The sequence below is a fragment of the Engraulis encrasicolus genome, chromosome 23 (assembly GCF_034702125.1).
Source record: "Engraulis encrasicolus isolate BLACKSEA-1 chromosome 23, IST_EnEncr_1.0, whole genome shotgun sequence".
Classification (NCBI taxonomy): domain Eukaryota; kingdom Metazoa; phylum Chordata; class Actinopteri; order Clupeiformes; family Engraulidae; genus Engraulis; species Engraulis encrasicolus.
The window spans coordinates 45,345,596-45,360,595 of record NC_085879.1 but is presented as its reverse complement, the minus strand read 5'-3'; the positions used below and the strand labels follow the sequence as shown (position 1 = coordinate 45,360,595).

Here is a 15,000-nt window from a genome sequence, read left to right as displayed (position 1 = left end):
GCCCAATTAGGGATTTATTACTAATATAACCTTAGTAAGGACCAGTAAGCCTATATTTCTACTTATTAGTAAGTAGTAAGTGGCAGAATACAATGTGTATAAGTTCCTGGTACACTGTGTGAACAAACCCTGAACAGTGTGAAAACAGATGTGGAATAAGGGTCCCTATTCTAAAGTGATGCATTGCTCAGCCCAGATGACTTAGGGCCCCCGCACTACCTAGGGCCCCGACACTACCTAGGGCCCCCACTCTACCCCCACCCCCCGCGGGAAGCAAAGTGTAAGAACATTTCTGACTCCACATTAGCTTCTTTGGATATGTAGATCTCATTTATTCTACTCAATATGTAAGAGAGTAATTGGAAGCATTATATAGCAAGGATTGGACGTAAACGTCTCAATGACGGTGGGTAGTGAGATGTCATATTTTCATACACCAATTAGTTTTACAGGTAATTGTAAAAACCCTACAATAAATGCAGAATATAACGATGAGTAATAGTTTGGAAGCGAAACTAAGCTATTCCTTTGTGATAAATAAGAAACGTATGAGAAATGTTAGAGAAACGTATCTCCAAGAAGTGCAGTGCATGATGGGTACGCCCTTAGTCAGAAATGCAATGCATGGCCAGTGCAGCAATGATAATATTTCTGTTGTTACGTACATGGCAAATTGTTTGGATAGCAACTAAATTTCACGAGTGAGGGGAGGAGCTAAGGACGTAGGCTCAGAGCTGGGTAGGTTGTCTGTTGGCCTAGATTGCGTACCCATCATGCACTGCACTTCTTGAAGCTAATGTTCTCAAACATTAACCTGATTATCACAAAAGAATAGTTTAGTTTTGCTTCAAAACTATTATTCTAATGTTCTGCATTTATTTAGGGGGGGTTTTACAATTAAAACTCAGTGGTACATGAAAAAACTTACATCTCACCAACCCACCGCCATTGACAAGTGTACGTTCAATCCTTGCTATATAAAGGCTCCTGTTACCTTCCTTACCTAGATATGAACAAGAGAAAACTAGATGACTCAGATGGATAAGTATAATTATTTAATATACCCTTACACTTTGTAGATGGGGGGGTGGCTAGGTAGTGCGGGCCTGGGTGGTGTGGGGGCCCTAGGTAACGAGGGGGACTTTGGTAGTGTGGAGGCCCTGAGCCATCTGGGCTGACCAATGCATCTGTTTTCACACTGTTCAGGGTTTGTTCACACAGTGTGTCGGGAGCTTATACACATTGTATTCTGCCACTTACTACTTACTAATAAGTAGAAATATAGGCTTACTGGTCCTTACTAAGGTTATATTAGTAATAAATCCCTAATTGGGCATGAACAAGACATTTGTGAATACATGCTTAACCCTTTAAGCGCCAAAGTCGCAGAATTGCGACAGTACGTCATCATGAACAAAAGCGCATGTAGATCAAACCAGCGGTCTTAATAGTGTTCATCCTCCCTACCAGTAGTTGGCAGATATGCTACCCTTTCAAACGAGACTACGATTGCGTCATTTTGTAGTTCACAGAGTCTTTGGTGAAGCAGTAAAAGACGCGACCTGTGACGCGACTACAAAATGCGGAAGTAGCCACTTTGCGTCTTTGACTCGAGGCGTGCGAGTTGGGTTTGTGTTGTTATCAGTGAACTATCAGCGAGCTATTTCATCATGGCTAGTGAGAAGTTGAATCGTGATGAAGTTCTGAGCATGTTATTTGCCTATTCTGACTCCGAAGGACAGTTTTTATCTCACGAGGGGGATAATGATCGGACGAGCACTCTTTGTTTACCGTGGCGAAACTTCCGAAGGCTGTGATGCCGACATGCGAAGCAAGGATGTTCTCTAAGCACACACACATACATTGAAACTCATTCGGTGACTTTATCCGATCTCAAGTGAGTCGGTGGTAGTGGCGAATGCAATCGTGGTGTCCATACAGGTATTGGTGGAGGAATTAGGGGTGAGAGAAGTGGGTTTGGTAATGTTAGCTTGGGCTGCCTCCATTCAGCCCCCGTAGATGCGGGTAGCCACCTATCCGGACGCACACGCAATAATCCTGGGATCAGACAAACACTGTTCACCAAGCAGCACACACGCACTCATTCTGTCCCTCTTTCTGACTTCTACTGGGTGGATGGCAGCGGCGAACGTGCCATATCTCCGCATGGAGAGGTTTTGGTAATAGAACGCACGGTGAAGAGAAGACGCATAGGCAACCCTAAAACATGAATGTTTTAGACTCGTTGTTGACAATCAGACTGGTCACAGCGTTTTGACTGTCTTTGTAAGAGTTATAAATCAGTAAAACAGCAAATAAAGACGAAAGAGGTGGCGATATATTTCTCTCAAACGGGGGAGAGGGTGGAAGGGCGCTGCGCTCTCCACGCGAGGGGGCGGGGATTGTGTTCCTGATCGGCTTCAGGTGTCAGGCTATAACGTAGCCTAATTACGTTGGACACAATACTATGGATATAATACTTGTGATTTCATACCCATTATGTTGACAGTTTGCCCATTAGTTTTGTGAAATGTAAGTGACAAACTGTAGAAGTCACTGAGCTAGACTGTGCCATGATCAACCATTTTACTGCCTATACAGCGCCTGCTCCAAAGGCCATAGTAGGCTATACAGATGTAAAAATAGGCATAAATATGAATTGAATATGTGTGTGCTGACCCTTTCTGTGAAAGTTTCACAAGCTAAAAAGGTACAGGTTACAGATACAAACATGTTCGGCCCTCCAGGCAAAAGTAGTAATTGTTGCATTATATATTTCAATATTATTGCTATTATTATTATATTAGGCCTATTGCAATATTACAATATATACTATATATATTCTGCCTAAAACTACTTATTTCCTTGACCATAGTGTATGTGCACTACGTGATAGTAATGGAATGTCAAATATTGCTAAATAAATTCAATAATCTATTGAAAATTATCAATATTTTCAAAAAAATATTATAAATTCAAAATGGCCGCCACCATATGACATCATAATATGCAAATTAGGTATGCATATTTACTCCCAAAATAATCTTGGGGTCATCCCCAATATTTGTCTAATTGACAGTCAAGCTCTATCTGTTACCAGTGTCAAGCCACAGTCATTTGAATTTATCATGCCAAAATTCAGCTTTTTTGAAAAATAAATTGTGGCGTTTAAAGGGTTAACAACTGTCTTATTTTGCTTAGTACATGCCTTACAAGTTACTTACACAGGCATTAATATTGTATGTATTAGCGCTAATAGATGTATCCCTAAAATAAAGTGTTACCAATAGCTCTATAAAATAAAGGGTCAGGGCAGGCCGAAAAACGTGGGTTGTTCGAAAGGGACGGGAAACGGACGGGAAACGAGCGGAAAATAACAGAGCCGACTCTGCAAGAATTTCAAAGAAGACACATTGTTTCAAGCAGCAGGGTAGCAGTAGTAATAACAGTAGTAGTAAAGTGTAATAACTACAACTTGTTGTAATAATGTGTCTACTCACAGATGTTGGCCTCTCCAATGGTGTATGTCTTCCCGGAGCCGGTCTGCCCGTAGGCGAACACGGTGGCGTTATAGCCTAGTAGGAAAGCCTCGACCAATGGCTGCACGCACGCCTCGTACACCTCCTCCTGTCCCGCCCCCTCCTGGAACAAGAAGTCGCACAGGAAGTGGCGGTTGTTGCCTAGGGTGATGCGTCGGGAGGCGGGGTCGGCGCTGATGCAGCTCTTGTGCCCATGGAGCAACTCCTTGCGCAGCAGGGGGCGCACTCGCACCGCTACCTAATAACATAACGAGGAAGTAAAGAAGTATGTTACTCGCACCGCAACCGAGGAAGTGAAGAAGTGTGTTACTCGCACTGCTAGGCTACCTAATAACATAACGAGGAAGTAGCCTAAAGAAGTATGTTACTCTCACCGCTACCCAATAACATAACGAGGAAGTAAAGAAAAAGTATATTAATTTACTCGCACCAGTACCTAAAGCGGAATGAAGGAAGTAAGTGTACTACTCACACTGCTATCTAACAATATAATGAGGAAGTAAAGAAGTATGTTACTCGCACCGTCTGCTACCTAATAATACAGTATAAAGAGGAAGTGAAGAATTATATTACTCACACAGCTAACTAATAACATAACGAGGAAGTAGCCTAAAGAAGTGAGTATACTACTTGCACCGCTACCTAATAACATAACGAGGAAGTAGCCTAAAGAAGTGAGTATACTACTTGCACCGCTACCTAATAACATAACGAGGAAGTAAAGAAAAAGTATATTAATTTACTCGCACCAGTACCTAAAGCGGAATGAAGGAAGTAAGTGTACTACTCACACTGCTATCTAACAATATAATGAGGAAGTATAGAAGTATAGTATACTCGCACTGCTGCCTAATAATGTAATGATAAGTATAGAAGTATATTACTCCCATCGCTACCTTATGCTACACAGTCTCACCCCAAGTAGTCAATGTCCTCAAAGGCGCCCCCTTGTGGCAGCATAACGTCATTGAGGTTAGGTTTAGGTATAGGTTTAGGGTTAGGCCACATAGTCAAATTGTGACGTGGAAGGAATACCCAAGACGTCAAAAATTGCAGTCTTGGGGTGTCAAAAATTGAGTAGTCAAAAATTGACTACTTGGGGTGAGACTGTGTAGCATAAGGTAGCGATGGGAGTAATATACTTCTATAAATTGCCGTCTGGTCCAAGGTAGTCAGAAATTGACTACTTGGGGTGAGACTGCGTTGCCTTATAATACGTACAGTAAAAGGAGGGAGTAAAGAAGTAAGTAGGCCTATATGACTTGCATCACTACCTAATGAGAGAGTAAGGAAGTATGTAAAGAAGGAAGTACACCACTTGTAATGAGGAAGTCAGGAAGGAAGCATGGAAGGAAGGAATCAAGTACATCATTCGCAATTCTACCAAATGAGGAAGGAAGTAAGGAACTATGTAAAGAAGGAAGTACACCACTTGAACTGTTAAATAATGAGGAAGTCAGGAAGGAAGCATGGAAGGAAGCAATGCAGTACATCACTCGCAATTCTACATCTCCATCCATGGCTGAAGTGCCCTTGAGCAAGGCACCTAACCCCACATTGCTCCAGGGAATGTAACCAATACCCTGAAAAATAATAACTGTAAGTCGCTTTGAATAAATGAAAGCGTCAGCTAAGTGCAATGTGATGTAATGTAATGATGTAATGTAAAATGAGGGAGTCAGGAAGAAAAACGTATAGACAGGTCATCAGCTGGGAAAATTAGGCCTTTCGTCCTACCGCACTTCTCTCTGTGGATTACTAACCAGAAGGCCTATTGGAATAAATTAAAACATGGGGCCACTTTTTGCTCAGAATTCAATATGGCCGCCATTTTCCAAAATGACTTGTTTTCATGCATTATTACATTGTACTATAAGGTGATATTCATGAACAATTAACTACTTTCAGCACTATTCTGTCCTATTTCCTTACATACATGTTTACAAAGGTTGACTAAACTAAAACAAATGAAAATAAAGTTGGCCATCTTGCAATATCCAAAGGAAAGTGCTGAAAATGATGATTGAAATGCACATACAGAGTCTATGGCTGGGAAAATTAGGCCTATTGTCCTGTCAGGGTTTTCACAGTGGATTACAGACCAGAAGGTCTATTGAAAAAGATTCACCAGCTGGTTGCCATCTCAAATGAGCTCCAAAATTCAAAATGTTCTCTGTTTTTCAGAATGGCAGACTTTCATACATTTTTCTCAATACCGTAAGACCATAATTATCAATAAAGACAACCTATTTTCAGTGAAATTCTTTCCGATCTCCTATCTACAGACATGAGTACAAAAATTGGCAACAGAATGATGTAAATATACATCTTGCCCCTTTGAAATATCCTTAGGATTGTTGTCAGAAAATGATTGAATTACACATACAGTACACAGTTGACTGCTGAAAAAAGGCTATTGACCTGCCAAACTTTTCACATTAGATTACTGACCAAAAGTTTTTCAGGCCTACATTTTTTTGCATAAAGCAAGGGTGAGTGTGCGTGCGTGCGTGTGTGCCCGCGCGTATCCCCCGCTCATCTTTCCCCTGCTCTACAGTGTCTTTCCCCCACACACTATTCTGCCTCCCCCACCCCCTCACTCATCTCCCCACACACTATTCTGCCCCACCCACCTCCCCACACACATTTCTTGGCCCCCAACCCCTCACTCATCCCCCCCATGCTACTCTGCCCCCCCCCACCCCTCACTCACCCCCCACTATTCTGTCCCCCACGCTCACCCCCCCTGACTCATTCTCCCCCCACCCCCCCACAAAATACTCGCCCACCCCCCATCCAATGTGAAAAGTTTGGAAGGTCGACCCCCCGACTGAACTTACCCCCCACACAAACACACACACTATTCTGCACCCCTGAACCCCCCACACTACCCCCCACACTACCCCCCCCCACCACCTCACTCATCCCCCCACAAACTATTCTGCCCACCCACCCCCTAATTCAATCCGACTCATTATCCCCCCACCCCCCATTCTGCCCCCTACCCCCGCTCACCCCCTCATTCATCCCCCCGCTCCTCCACATCATTCGGTCCCCCCTACCCCCCCACCTTACCCCCCCCAACACACACACACCCGGTCTACTGTGTCTATGTCAGTGTATGTAAAGAAGCACACTGGCCACACACACTTGAGAAAAGCGCACTCAGGCACACAAACATACACACACACACACACACACACACACACACACACACACACACACACACACACACACACACACACACACACACACACACACACACACACACACACACACACACAGTTTGGCAGGACAATAATGCCTTTTTTCAGCAGTCCACTGTGTTTGTGAAAATTCAATCATTTGACAACATTCCTTTGGATATTTCAGTGGCAATATATATATATTTATGCCTTTTTCTAGACAACCTTTGTACTTACGTCTGTAAGAAGATAGGACAATTTAACTGAAAAATAGGTAATCTTTATTGATAATTATGGCCTTACAGTATTGAGAAAAATGTGTGAAAGTCTGTCATTCTGAAAAACAGAGAACATTTTACATTTTGGAGCACATTTGAGATGGCAACCAGCTGGTGAATCTTTTTCAATAGGCCTTTTGGTCTGTAATCCACTGTGAAAACCCTGACAGGACAATAGGCCTAATTTTCCCAGCCATAGACTCTGTATGTGCATTTCAATCATTATTTTCAGCACTTTCCTTTGGATATTGCAAGGTGGTCAACTTTATTTTCATTTGTTTTAGTTTAGTCAACCTTTGTAAACATGCGTGTAAAGAAATAGGACAGAATAGTGCTTAAAGTAGTTAATCGTTCATGAATATCACCTTATAGTACAATGTAATAATGCATGAAAACAAGTCATTTTGGGAAATGGCGGCCATATTGAATTCTGAGCAAAAATTGACGTGGCCCCATGTTTTAATTTCTTCCAATAGGCCTTCTGGTCAGTAATCCACAGAGAAAAGTGCGGTAGGACGAAAGGCCTAATTTTCCCAGCTGATGACCTGTCTAATACAAGGAAGGAAGTATACTAATCGCAGAAGTAAGTACGTGAGACTAACTTTTACTTACTAAGTTTAATATTGATAACATTTACACGCCATAGTACACCTGCAGAGACTGATTTACTCAAACCGCTACCTTGTAAGGACGTAAGGGAGTAAGTACACTACTACTACTAGTCATAATAGCAGCATTAGTAGTGGTAGTAGTAGTAGCAGTAGCATTAATAGTAGTAGCAGTAGAAGTAGTAGTGATGGTTATAGTAATAGTAGTAATGGCAGCAGGGCCTGATTAATGCACAGGCTATATGGCTGCAGCCTAGGGGCCACCACCTTCCAGGGGCCCCCTGATTGGCCAAAAGTGAAAAATGGCAGAATTATGATAAGATGCAATATTGAAAAATTCATCCAATTATGTTGAGTTGAGTCGGTAGGCACGCTATGCTCAATTCCTAGTTCGTAATTATGACACCGTCTATGAACATTTGTCACGGAATTTGCTTTCCGGGGGCCCCACAGCAACCTGTAGCCTAGGGGCCCCAGGCCATCTTAATCCGGCCCTGAATGGCAGTAGTGACAGTACTGTACTAGTAATTGTAGTGGTGGCAGTAGTAGTGGCAGCAGTGATCGTAGTACTAGTAGTTGTAGTAGTGAGTGGTGGTGGTGGTAGTATAGTGGTAGTATCCTGGTCCTAACCTACATTGACCTTATGACTCTACAATCTCTATCTATCTCTTCTTCCTCTGCCTTCCTGCTATTTCTGCCTCTCCTCTCTACCTCTTCTTTTAAATCCATATCTAACAATGATGTTTTTTTCCCCATTTGTTAAGCACTTTGAGTTAAATGCCTTGTATGATACAGTGCTATACAAATACAATTATTATTAGTAGTAGTAGTAGTAATGTAGCAGTAGTAGTAGTAGTAGTAGTAGTAGTAGTTAGTAGTAGGGCTGTAACGATATTGTATTGAACCGAGATATCGTGATACACAGACTCACGATACTGTATCGTGATACAAGGAGGCAGTATCGGGATACACCCTTTCCAAGTTGACACCCATCAGTCCAGAAAACTACCACATGATATGATGTAATGGTGCTTCCAAGCTTCAAATCGTCATCATCATTATTGTATATAAACTTTTTTCATCATTTCTAGCCTCTAGTAACCTATTCTACCTACAATCAGTCATAGTTTTATTAACATTATTTTATAGCATTGGCAAATGTGAAATCGTGGGTTGTATTGAACCGTTGGTTAAAAATTGTGATGCGAACCAAATCGTGAGTTGAGTGTATCGTTACAGACCTAGTTAGTAGTAATGGTAGTAGTAGTAGAAGAAATAGTAGTCTATCTAGTAATAGTAATAGTTTGTAGTAATACATGTGTGTTTGTTGTTTATAAACACAGTGTTGTGAGGAGGGGCAAGACACTGGCAGCCAAACACATGAGCTATTTTTTTTGACCTACAGTCGTTTCCAACAATCAGAAGTTGAGTTGTGCGCATCCAGGGTCGCGCAGCCAGGGGAACAACAAAAATTGAGAACCCTGGTATGGTAGTACCTGCACTGGGGAGTCCTCTGCACCGCCTCCTCCAGCCCCTCTCCCAGGGCCCGGAACCTTGGGGGACATCGCTCAGTATGCAGCCCAAAAATGTCTGTCTGCTTAGGTGCACCTGTGTGTGCAGGCAACGGGCATTGCTGATCACCTGAACACACACACAACCACACACACACACACACACACACACACACACACACACACACACACACACACACACACACACACACACTGACACTGTAAACGAGTGGCTTACAAACAGTACGTCACAACTTTTAAAATACCACAAGATTACCACAACAACGGGGAAAGTGTCAAATACCCTTGCCAGAAATGTATAGACCCACAAATTGTGTTGTTAGGCATTGTCAAATGGCCGATGCAAAAAGTTGCGTTAATCACTGAAAATAGGCCTACCAGGAACAATATTTCCATTCATATTTTTTCTGCGCCAAAAAATATTTCCAGAGTCATCGCAGTTGACGCATGCAAATAACACGAGTTGTAAGACTGTTGTAAAGGGGTTCCCTGCTTCATTTTCAACATAATACTCATTTGATTAAGTATGCTACGGGTTGATAAATCCACGGTTACAGTCGTTTTTCTTGAAGTTGCATGTTTGAACATTACAAATGTTTGGCAAGAAAGCGCTCACGCATCAAAACAAAGATGAGTGAGCACGCACGCCCAGAAATTCCACGCGAGCGCAAAGCCCATTTCTTTACTACGCCATTATTTCAAATAACTCCACTTCAATAACTACAGATACATTCACAGTAGATGCCTTCCTGTTAATGAGTTTTTGTTTTTCTAGAGAATCATCCCAGAAACTAGACAGTGACTGTTACGCACACACAGATTTGGGTTCCGTCTTTCAGGGTTTTTTTTTAATCCAATCAATACACTACTAACGCACCACAACCTTAATTAAACTAAATTTGAAATGAGAGCTTTCATCATTAGACTGTTTTCTTTCTTTTTTTTCTTTGGAATTGTACTCAACAGAATGTGTAGCCTACCCACCCCGTATTGTTTTGAAGTTGCAGTGGTTAGCCACCCCTTTAGCCTCGCGCTAAGCTTTCCAGCAACTTTTGCCTAAACTTTATGAGGGGCAGGCTAGCGGTAGCTGCCGAACCCTCAACCCCCCAATGTGTTAGCAAAATAAACATCGCACTACACGAAAATGTGACCGCTAAGGGCTTTGTGCGTGTTTTCTTTAGTCAGGGAAAAGAATACATCGACAGAGTCGTTGCGCGTATAAAAGGAAACATAAAATATATTCGTCTATAGGCTAGGTCTTTGAAAATCCTGTTATTTTTTCTGCACAGGCACAGGGACTAGCTCACTTGTGCTAGCTGAATATTATACATAATCGTTACGTTCAAAGTCGTTACATTGTTTTACTTTACATGCCACATTACCTGCAGCGCAGCGTGGACTGCGAGATACAAATTGTTACAACTGACTTTTTTATCTTCCAGAGTAAGGCGCAGGATCAGTTATCTCCAAACTTTTTGTGTTACTCCAGTTCCCGACTTCATGGGTCCCAGGCAGACTGCTCCACTCCGAATCGGAGTGAGGAGGAGGAGGCAGAGAGGGCACATCCTCCTCCCCAATCCAGATGCGGCATCCCCGCTGGAGCCTTCGATGATGTCATCGACCCTCCCTGGCCTCCACTCCGCGCATCATTGGCCCATATATAACTTACTTATCAACTGGTCAAACACTTTCATATTGCCAAATTGGTAATCAACAAAGGTAACATTTAGGATGAACCCTCTATGATCTGTGTTTTATAAAGAGGCAGTTGGACACACAGGTTTGGATGGCACAGAACAAAATTCAGTGCCTTCAATTAAAAATGATGGGGTTATTTTTTTAGATGAGATAGGCCTACCTTTATTTATAAATTCATAAATCAAATTAGACATATATTTAATTCACTTATTTACTTTTGTACTTAGGTGTTACATTGTTTTATGTGTGTTGTGTTTTGTTACAGTTTCTATACAGGTACACTGTAATACCCACCTCCTGCATGGCCCCAGGCATGCTAGAAAGACCATTGAGACCAAGGCTGAGGAAGACACAGGCCAAAGGGCAAAATGAATGATAGCTCTACAACAGGGCTGTAATACTTGCGAAACATTGCAATTTCGCAGGCAGCGCAAGCAGCAATTGGAATCACATTGCTTGTCAATCAATTTGAGGTGGATAACAGTAGCCGTACATAAGGAGCAGTGACTGTAAACGGCAGGCAAACCATCACAAGCCTGTCAACGCCTAGCCTGGTCCTGACCATCCCATAATACTATCATTTCATTTCGTATTTATGGTCTGGCATTTCTACTGCTCCAAGCACTCCACAGAGAAGCACGGCCAGACTACAGTAGTGGAGCCAATCCTTTGGCGGAAGTACGTAGGATGGCTCCCGAGGCTAGTCAACGCCCCCTTTAATATCAAAAAATAAAATAGACTAAATGTTCCCATGGCAATTGAGCAACTACTCTACTGTTACAGATGTAATTACAACAGTCATCGTTTATTACACGGTGTCAACTCATTCTACTAGTATTGTAATTACGCCTGTAAGAGTAATTCCACCTCAGAAACTGGGAACACTGATGATGGGCTAGACCCGAAACGTTTGTCCCCTGTCTGTCGGTTTTATTTACTTTTTTCGGCTTTGTTTAATACAGTTTTTGATTCTGCATTCAGCTCCAGTGTGCGACTCCTTTCTTCCTTTTCATTATACTGCTCTTGGAATTACGCACCGAGCGATACGCTCAGGATAAGACATTGGCGCGGACGCCACCCCACCATTACTATTCAGGTAGGTGTTCAGCATAGAGCAGGTGTCAAACAAATGTAAGAAGTTGCAACAGAGAATGTTCTTTCTTAGGAAGCTCAAAGATTCTAAACTAGAGTGCAGTATTCTTCAATTATTTTACCCATCACTTTTACAAAGTATTTTATCATTTGGACTTATCTGTGTCTATGGCAATATGTATGTGCAGGACCACAAGAAATTGCAGCGCATCATCAAATCAGCCAGCAGAGTGATTGGTGTTGATCAGACATCTGCAGTTGAGTTGTACAACGAGCTTATTTCAAGAAAGATGGAACACATTTTAATTGACCTTACACATCCCCTCTACTCTACTCTAGTTTTTAAAGAGTACTAGGTCAAATGACAGACTCTTGCAAAGAACAATCAGGACAGTAAGATATCAAGTCATTTGTACCCACAGCGATCAGGCTATATAACAGCAAGCCCAAAACAACTTCAGCACTTCAGTTCTCTCACCTGCCCTAATTTATTTAATGCATTTTATCTATATTTACACAGCACTGTTTTTACTTCTGTTTTTATTTTCTGTTTTTTATCTCCTATTATTATTGTTATTTTATTTTACATCACATGTTCTTATCTCTTATTTATTTTAATGTGGTATGTCCAGTGTCTACTGTCTATGCGTTGTAGTATGTCTTGAGGAGATGTGAAATGTTGACCACTTGAGTTTCCCCCTGAGGGATGCTTCAAATCAGGCTCCAGACATGAAGAAAAAAAAGTTACATTACAAAATTTGCTGCAGTTGTCTGAGATGTGATATCATAATCAGCAGGGGGAAAATTACCTCCCTAAAAAATCGCAACCTGTTATAGGCCTATCTGACCATATCTTTACGGAGGGTTTATGAAAACTGTGTCAGAGTTTGGGAAAATGCATTACTTTATATTACTGCATATGGGATACATTAAAGGCACCATTTGCATCACACACAAAAAAGACAGGAGAAATTCATTTTTCCCCCTCAAAATGTTTTATTGGTATTCAAACATTGTACAGTGTACTTCCTCCATTTACATAGTTAAGCTTACCTGTGTGTTGTGTTTATCCTTCCAGGCATGTGTGTGTGTATGTGCGTGCGTGCCTGCTAGGGTTGCCACCCGTCCCTTGAAACAGAATCGTCCCTTATTTGGAAGTTAAGTTACTTTTCCCCTATTTTTCCTTAAAGTTCCTTATTTTTGTGAATATCTCAGGCTGAAAAGGGGCACAATTTGGTTAAAGTGCTGGAAATTGCATCAAAAAAATACATTCTGGGGACCCCCAGACGCCTGCGACAATAAAGTGTTCCTTATTTTCATTTCTGAAAGGGGGCAACCCTAGTGCCTGCATGCCTGCCTGCGTGCGTGTGTGTGTGTGTGTGAGTGTGTGTGTGGACAAAGCAGTACAGGATGCTCTTCTCTGAGGTAGACTAAGACTTGTTGTCAGCCAACACATGAACAACAAAATCACTAGTCTTCCACAGAGCCCAGCGCCAGCAGTTACAGCTACGGATTAGAGCATGACACGGGAGTGGTTTTTCACTTCCATCCCATCCCGGTCCCAGAAAAAAAATCCCATCCCGGGCTGGAGTAAAAGAAACGAATCCCATCCCGTCCCATCCTGTAAGAATGTCTCCAAATCCCGCCCAATCCCATTCATAATCATTCATTTTCGTCATTTTTATTTCCGCTCCTGCCAGCTCCCATTCATCTTTATTCCCGCTCCTGCCCGATCCCGTTCATCTTTAAAATTTTGACTCCCAAAATTTTGACCCACGGGAATTCCCGAAAAATGTCATCCTCTACTACGGATACACAGACTCTCTCTGTGCACTCCAATATGTGACTTTGCATCCTCCACTTGTACTTGTGACCTCACGTTTTGCTGATGCCCCGCCTCTGTGGAGAAAACCATTAAGTTTCCCCGCTGTCAGCCTAACCAAAAACATTTTTGGGGGGAATACTCTTCATTCACCATCCAGTTTGCACATGAGAAAATGACCTTACAATGGAGCTTTTGCGAGATATTGAAATATAATGCTGTTGTCAGTGATGTCATCATGACACATTACTTCCTGGTACGAGGCCACAAGCCCAAGTGGAGGAGGCAAGGCTGCATATTGGAACGCGCCCTCCCTCTCTCTCTCTCTCTCTCTCTCTCTCTCTCTCTGTGGTTTACCCATAGAGGTAGAAAATAACACTAGAGGTGTCACTGCAATTTGCGACAGCACTGGGAAATGGCACATGGAGCTTCCCAACTTCCGTAGGTAGTGTAGGCACCTTCAGTCAATGCAAGTCAATGGAGAACACGCCCACCTCTGACTAAAACTGAGTGAATATGAAGTAACACATTAATCAAAGACCAGATTTGACACGTCAGGCTAAATATGTGCTTATATCATATGAGTCGATAAAATACATTTAAAAATCAAATGATATATTTTATGAACATAGATAGCAACACACTTCAACTATTGTCTTTGTATAGTGTGTTAATGGACATTTTCACATTAAGTCATTTTTTGACAGAGGTGAGCCTCATTCTCCATTTCCACTGCTCTGATCTACCTACAGATAATGGCTGCTACAGATTGTCGTAAAAAGGGGGCGGGGTCACCTCTAGTCTTATGTTATACCTCTATGAGTTTACCACAGAGTCCAGTGCTAGCAGCTACAAGTGTGAGTAGGCACTGGCAGCACATCAAACAGATATAGAGGATACAGAATTCATTACATTTCATTACATGTACATCCAAAGCACTTGCAGTTTTTTTATCCTACATCACAATTCACAACATTTCATTGCATTACAACTTCGCTGATGCATTTATTCTTCAAGCTATCATTTAGCTCAGTGGTTCTTAACCTGGGGTGCGGGCATCCGGGGGTGCGCCAGAGATTTCAGGGGGTGCGCAGGATTTTGATTGTGTCGAGGTTGCGACCAAAATTTTGCTTGGGAACAATATATTTAGGCCAATTTAAGACCAAATTAAAACATGTTTTAAGAACCACTGATTTAGCTTATTTAGCTTATTGTCTGTGGAGTCATGTGGATGTAGGTTCCTGAT

General features: G+C 42.1%; 1 protein-coding gene across 1 annotated transcript in view; it reads right to left on the bottom strand.

Annotated features, from left to right (window-relative positions):
* The window catches only part of kif7 (kinesin family member 7), a 60,171-nt gene extending 49,522 nt beyond the window's left edge, over nucleotides 1-10,649 (bottom strand). The window contains exons 1-3 of the mRNA XM_063189961.1: nucleotides 10,525-10,649; nucleotides 9,107-9,251; nucleotides 3,501-3,777 (exon numbers count right to left, since the gene is read on the bottom strand). Coding sequence (XP_063046031.1) covers nucleotides 3,501-3,777; nucleotides 9,107-9,175 — 346 coding nt within the window. The 5' untranslated portion in view covers nucleotides 9,176-9,251; nucleotides 10,525-10,649. The remainder of the gene's footprint in view (nucleotides 1-3,500; nucleotides 3,778-9,106; nucleotides 9,252-10,524) is intronic.
* Nucleotides 10,650-15,000: the final 4,351 nt, after the last annotated feature.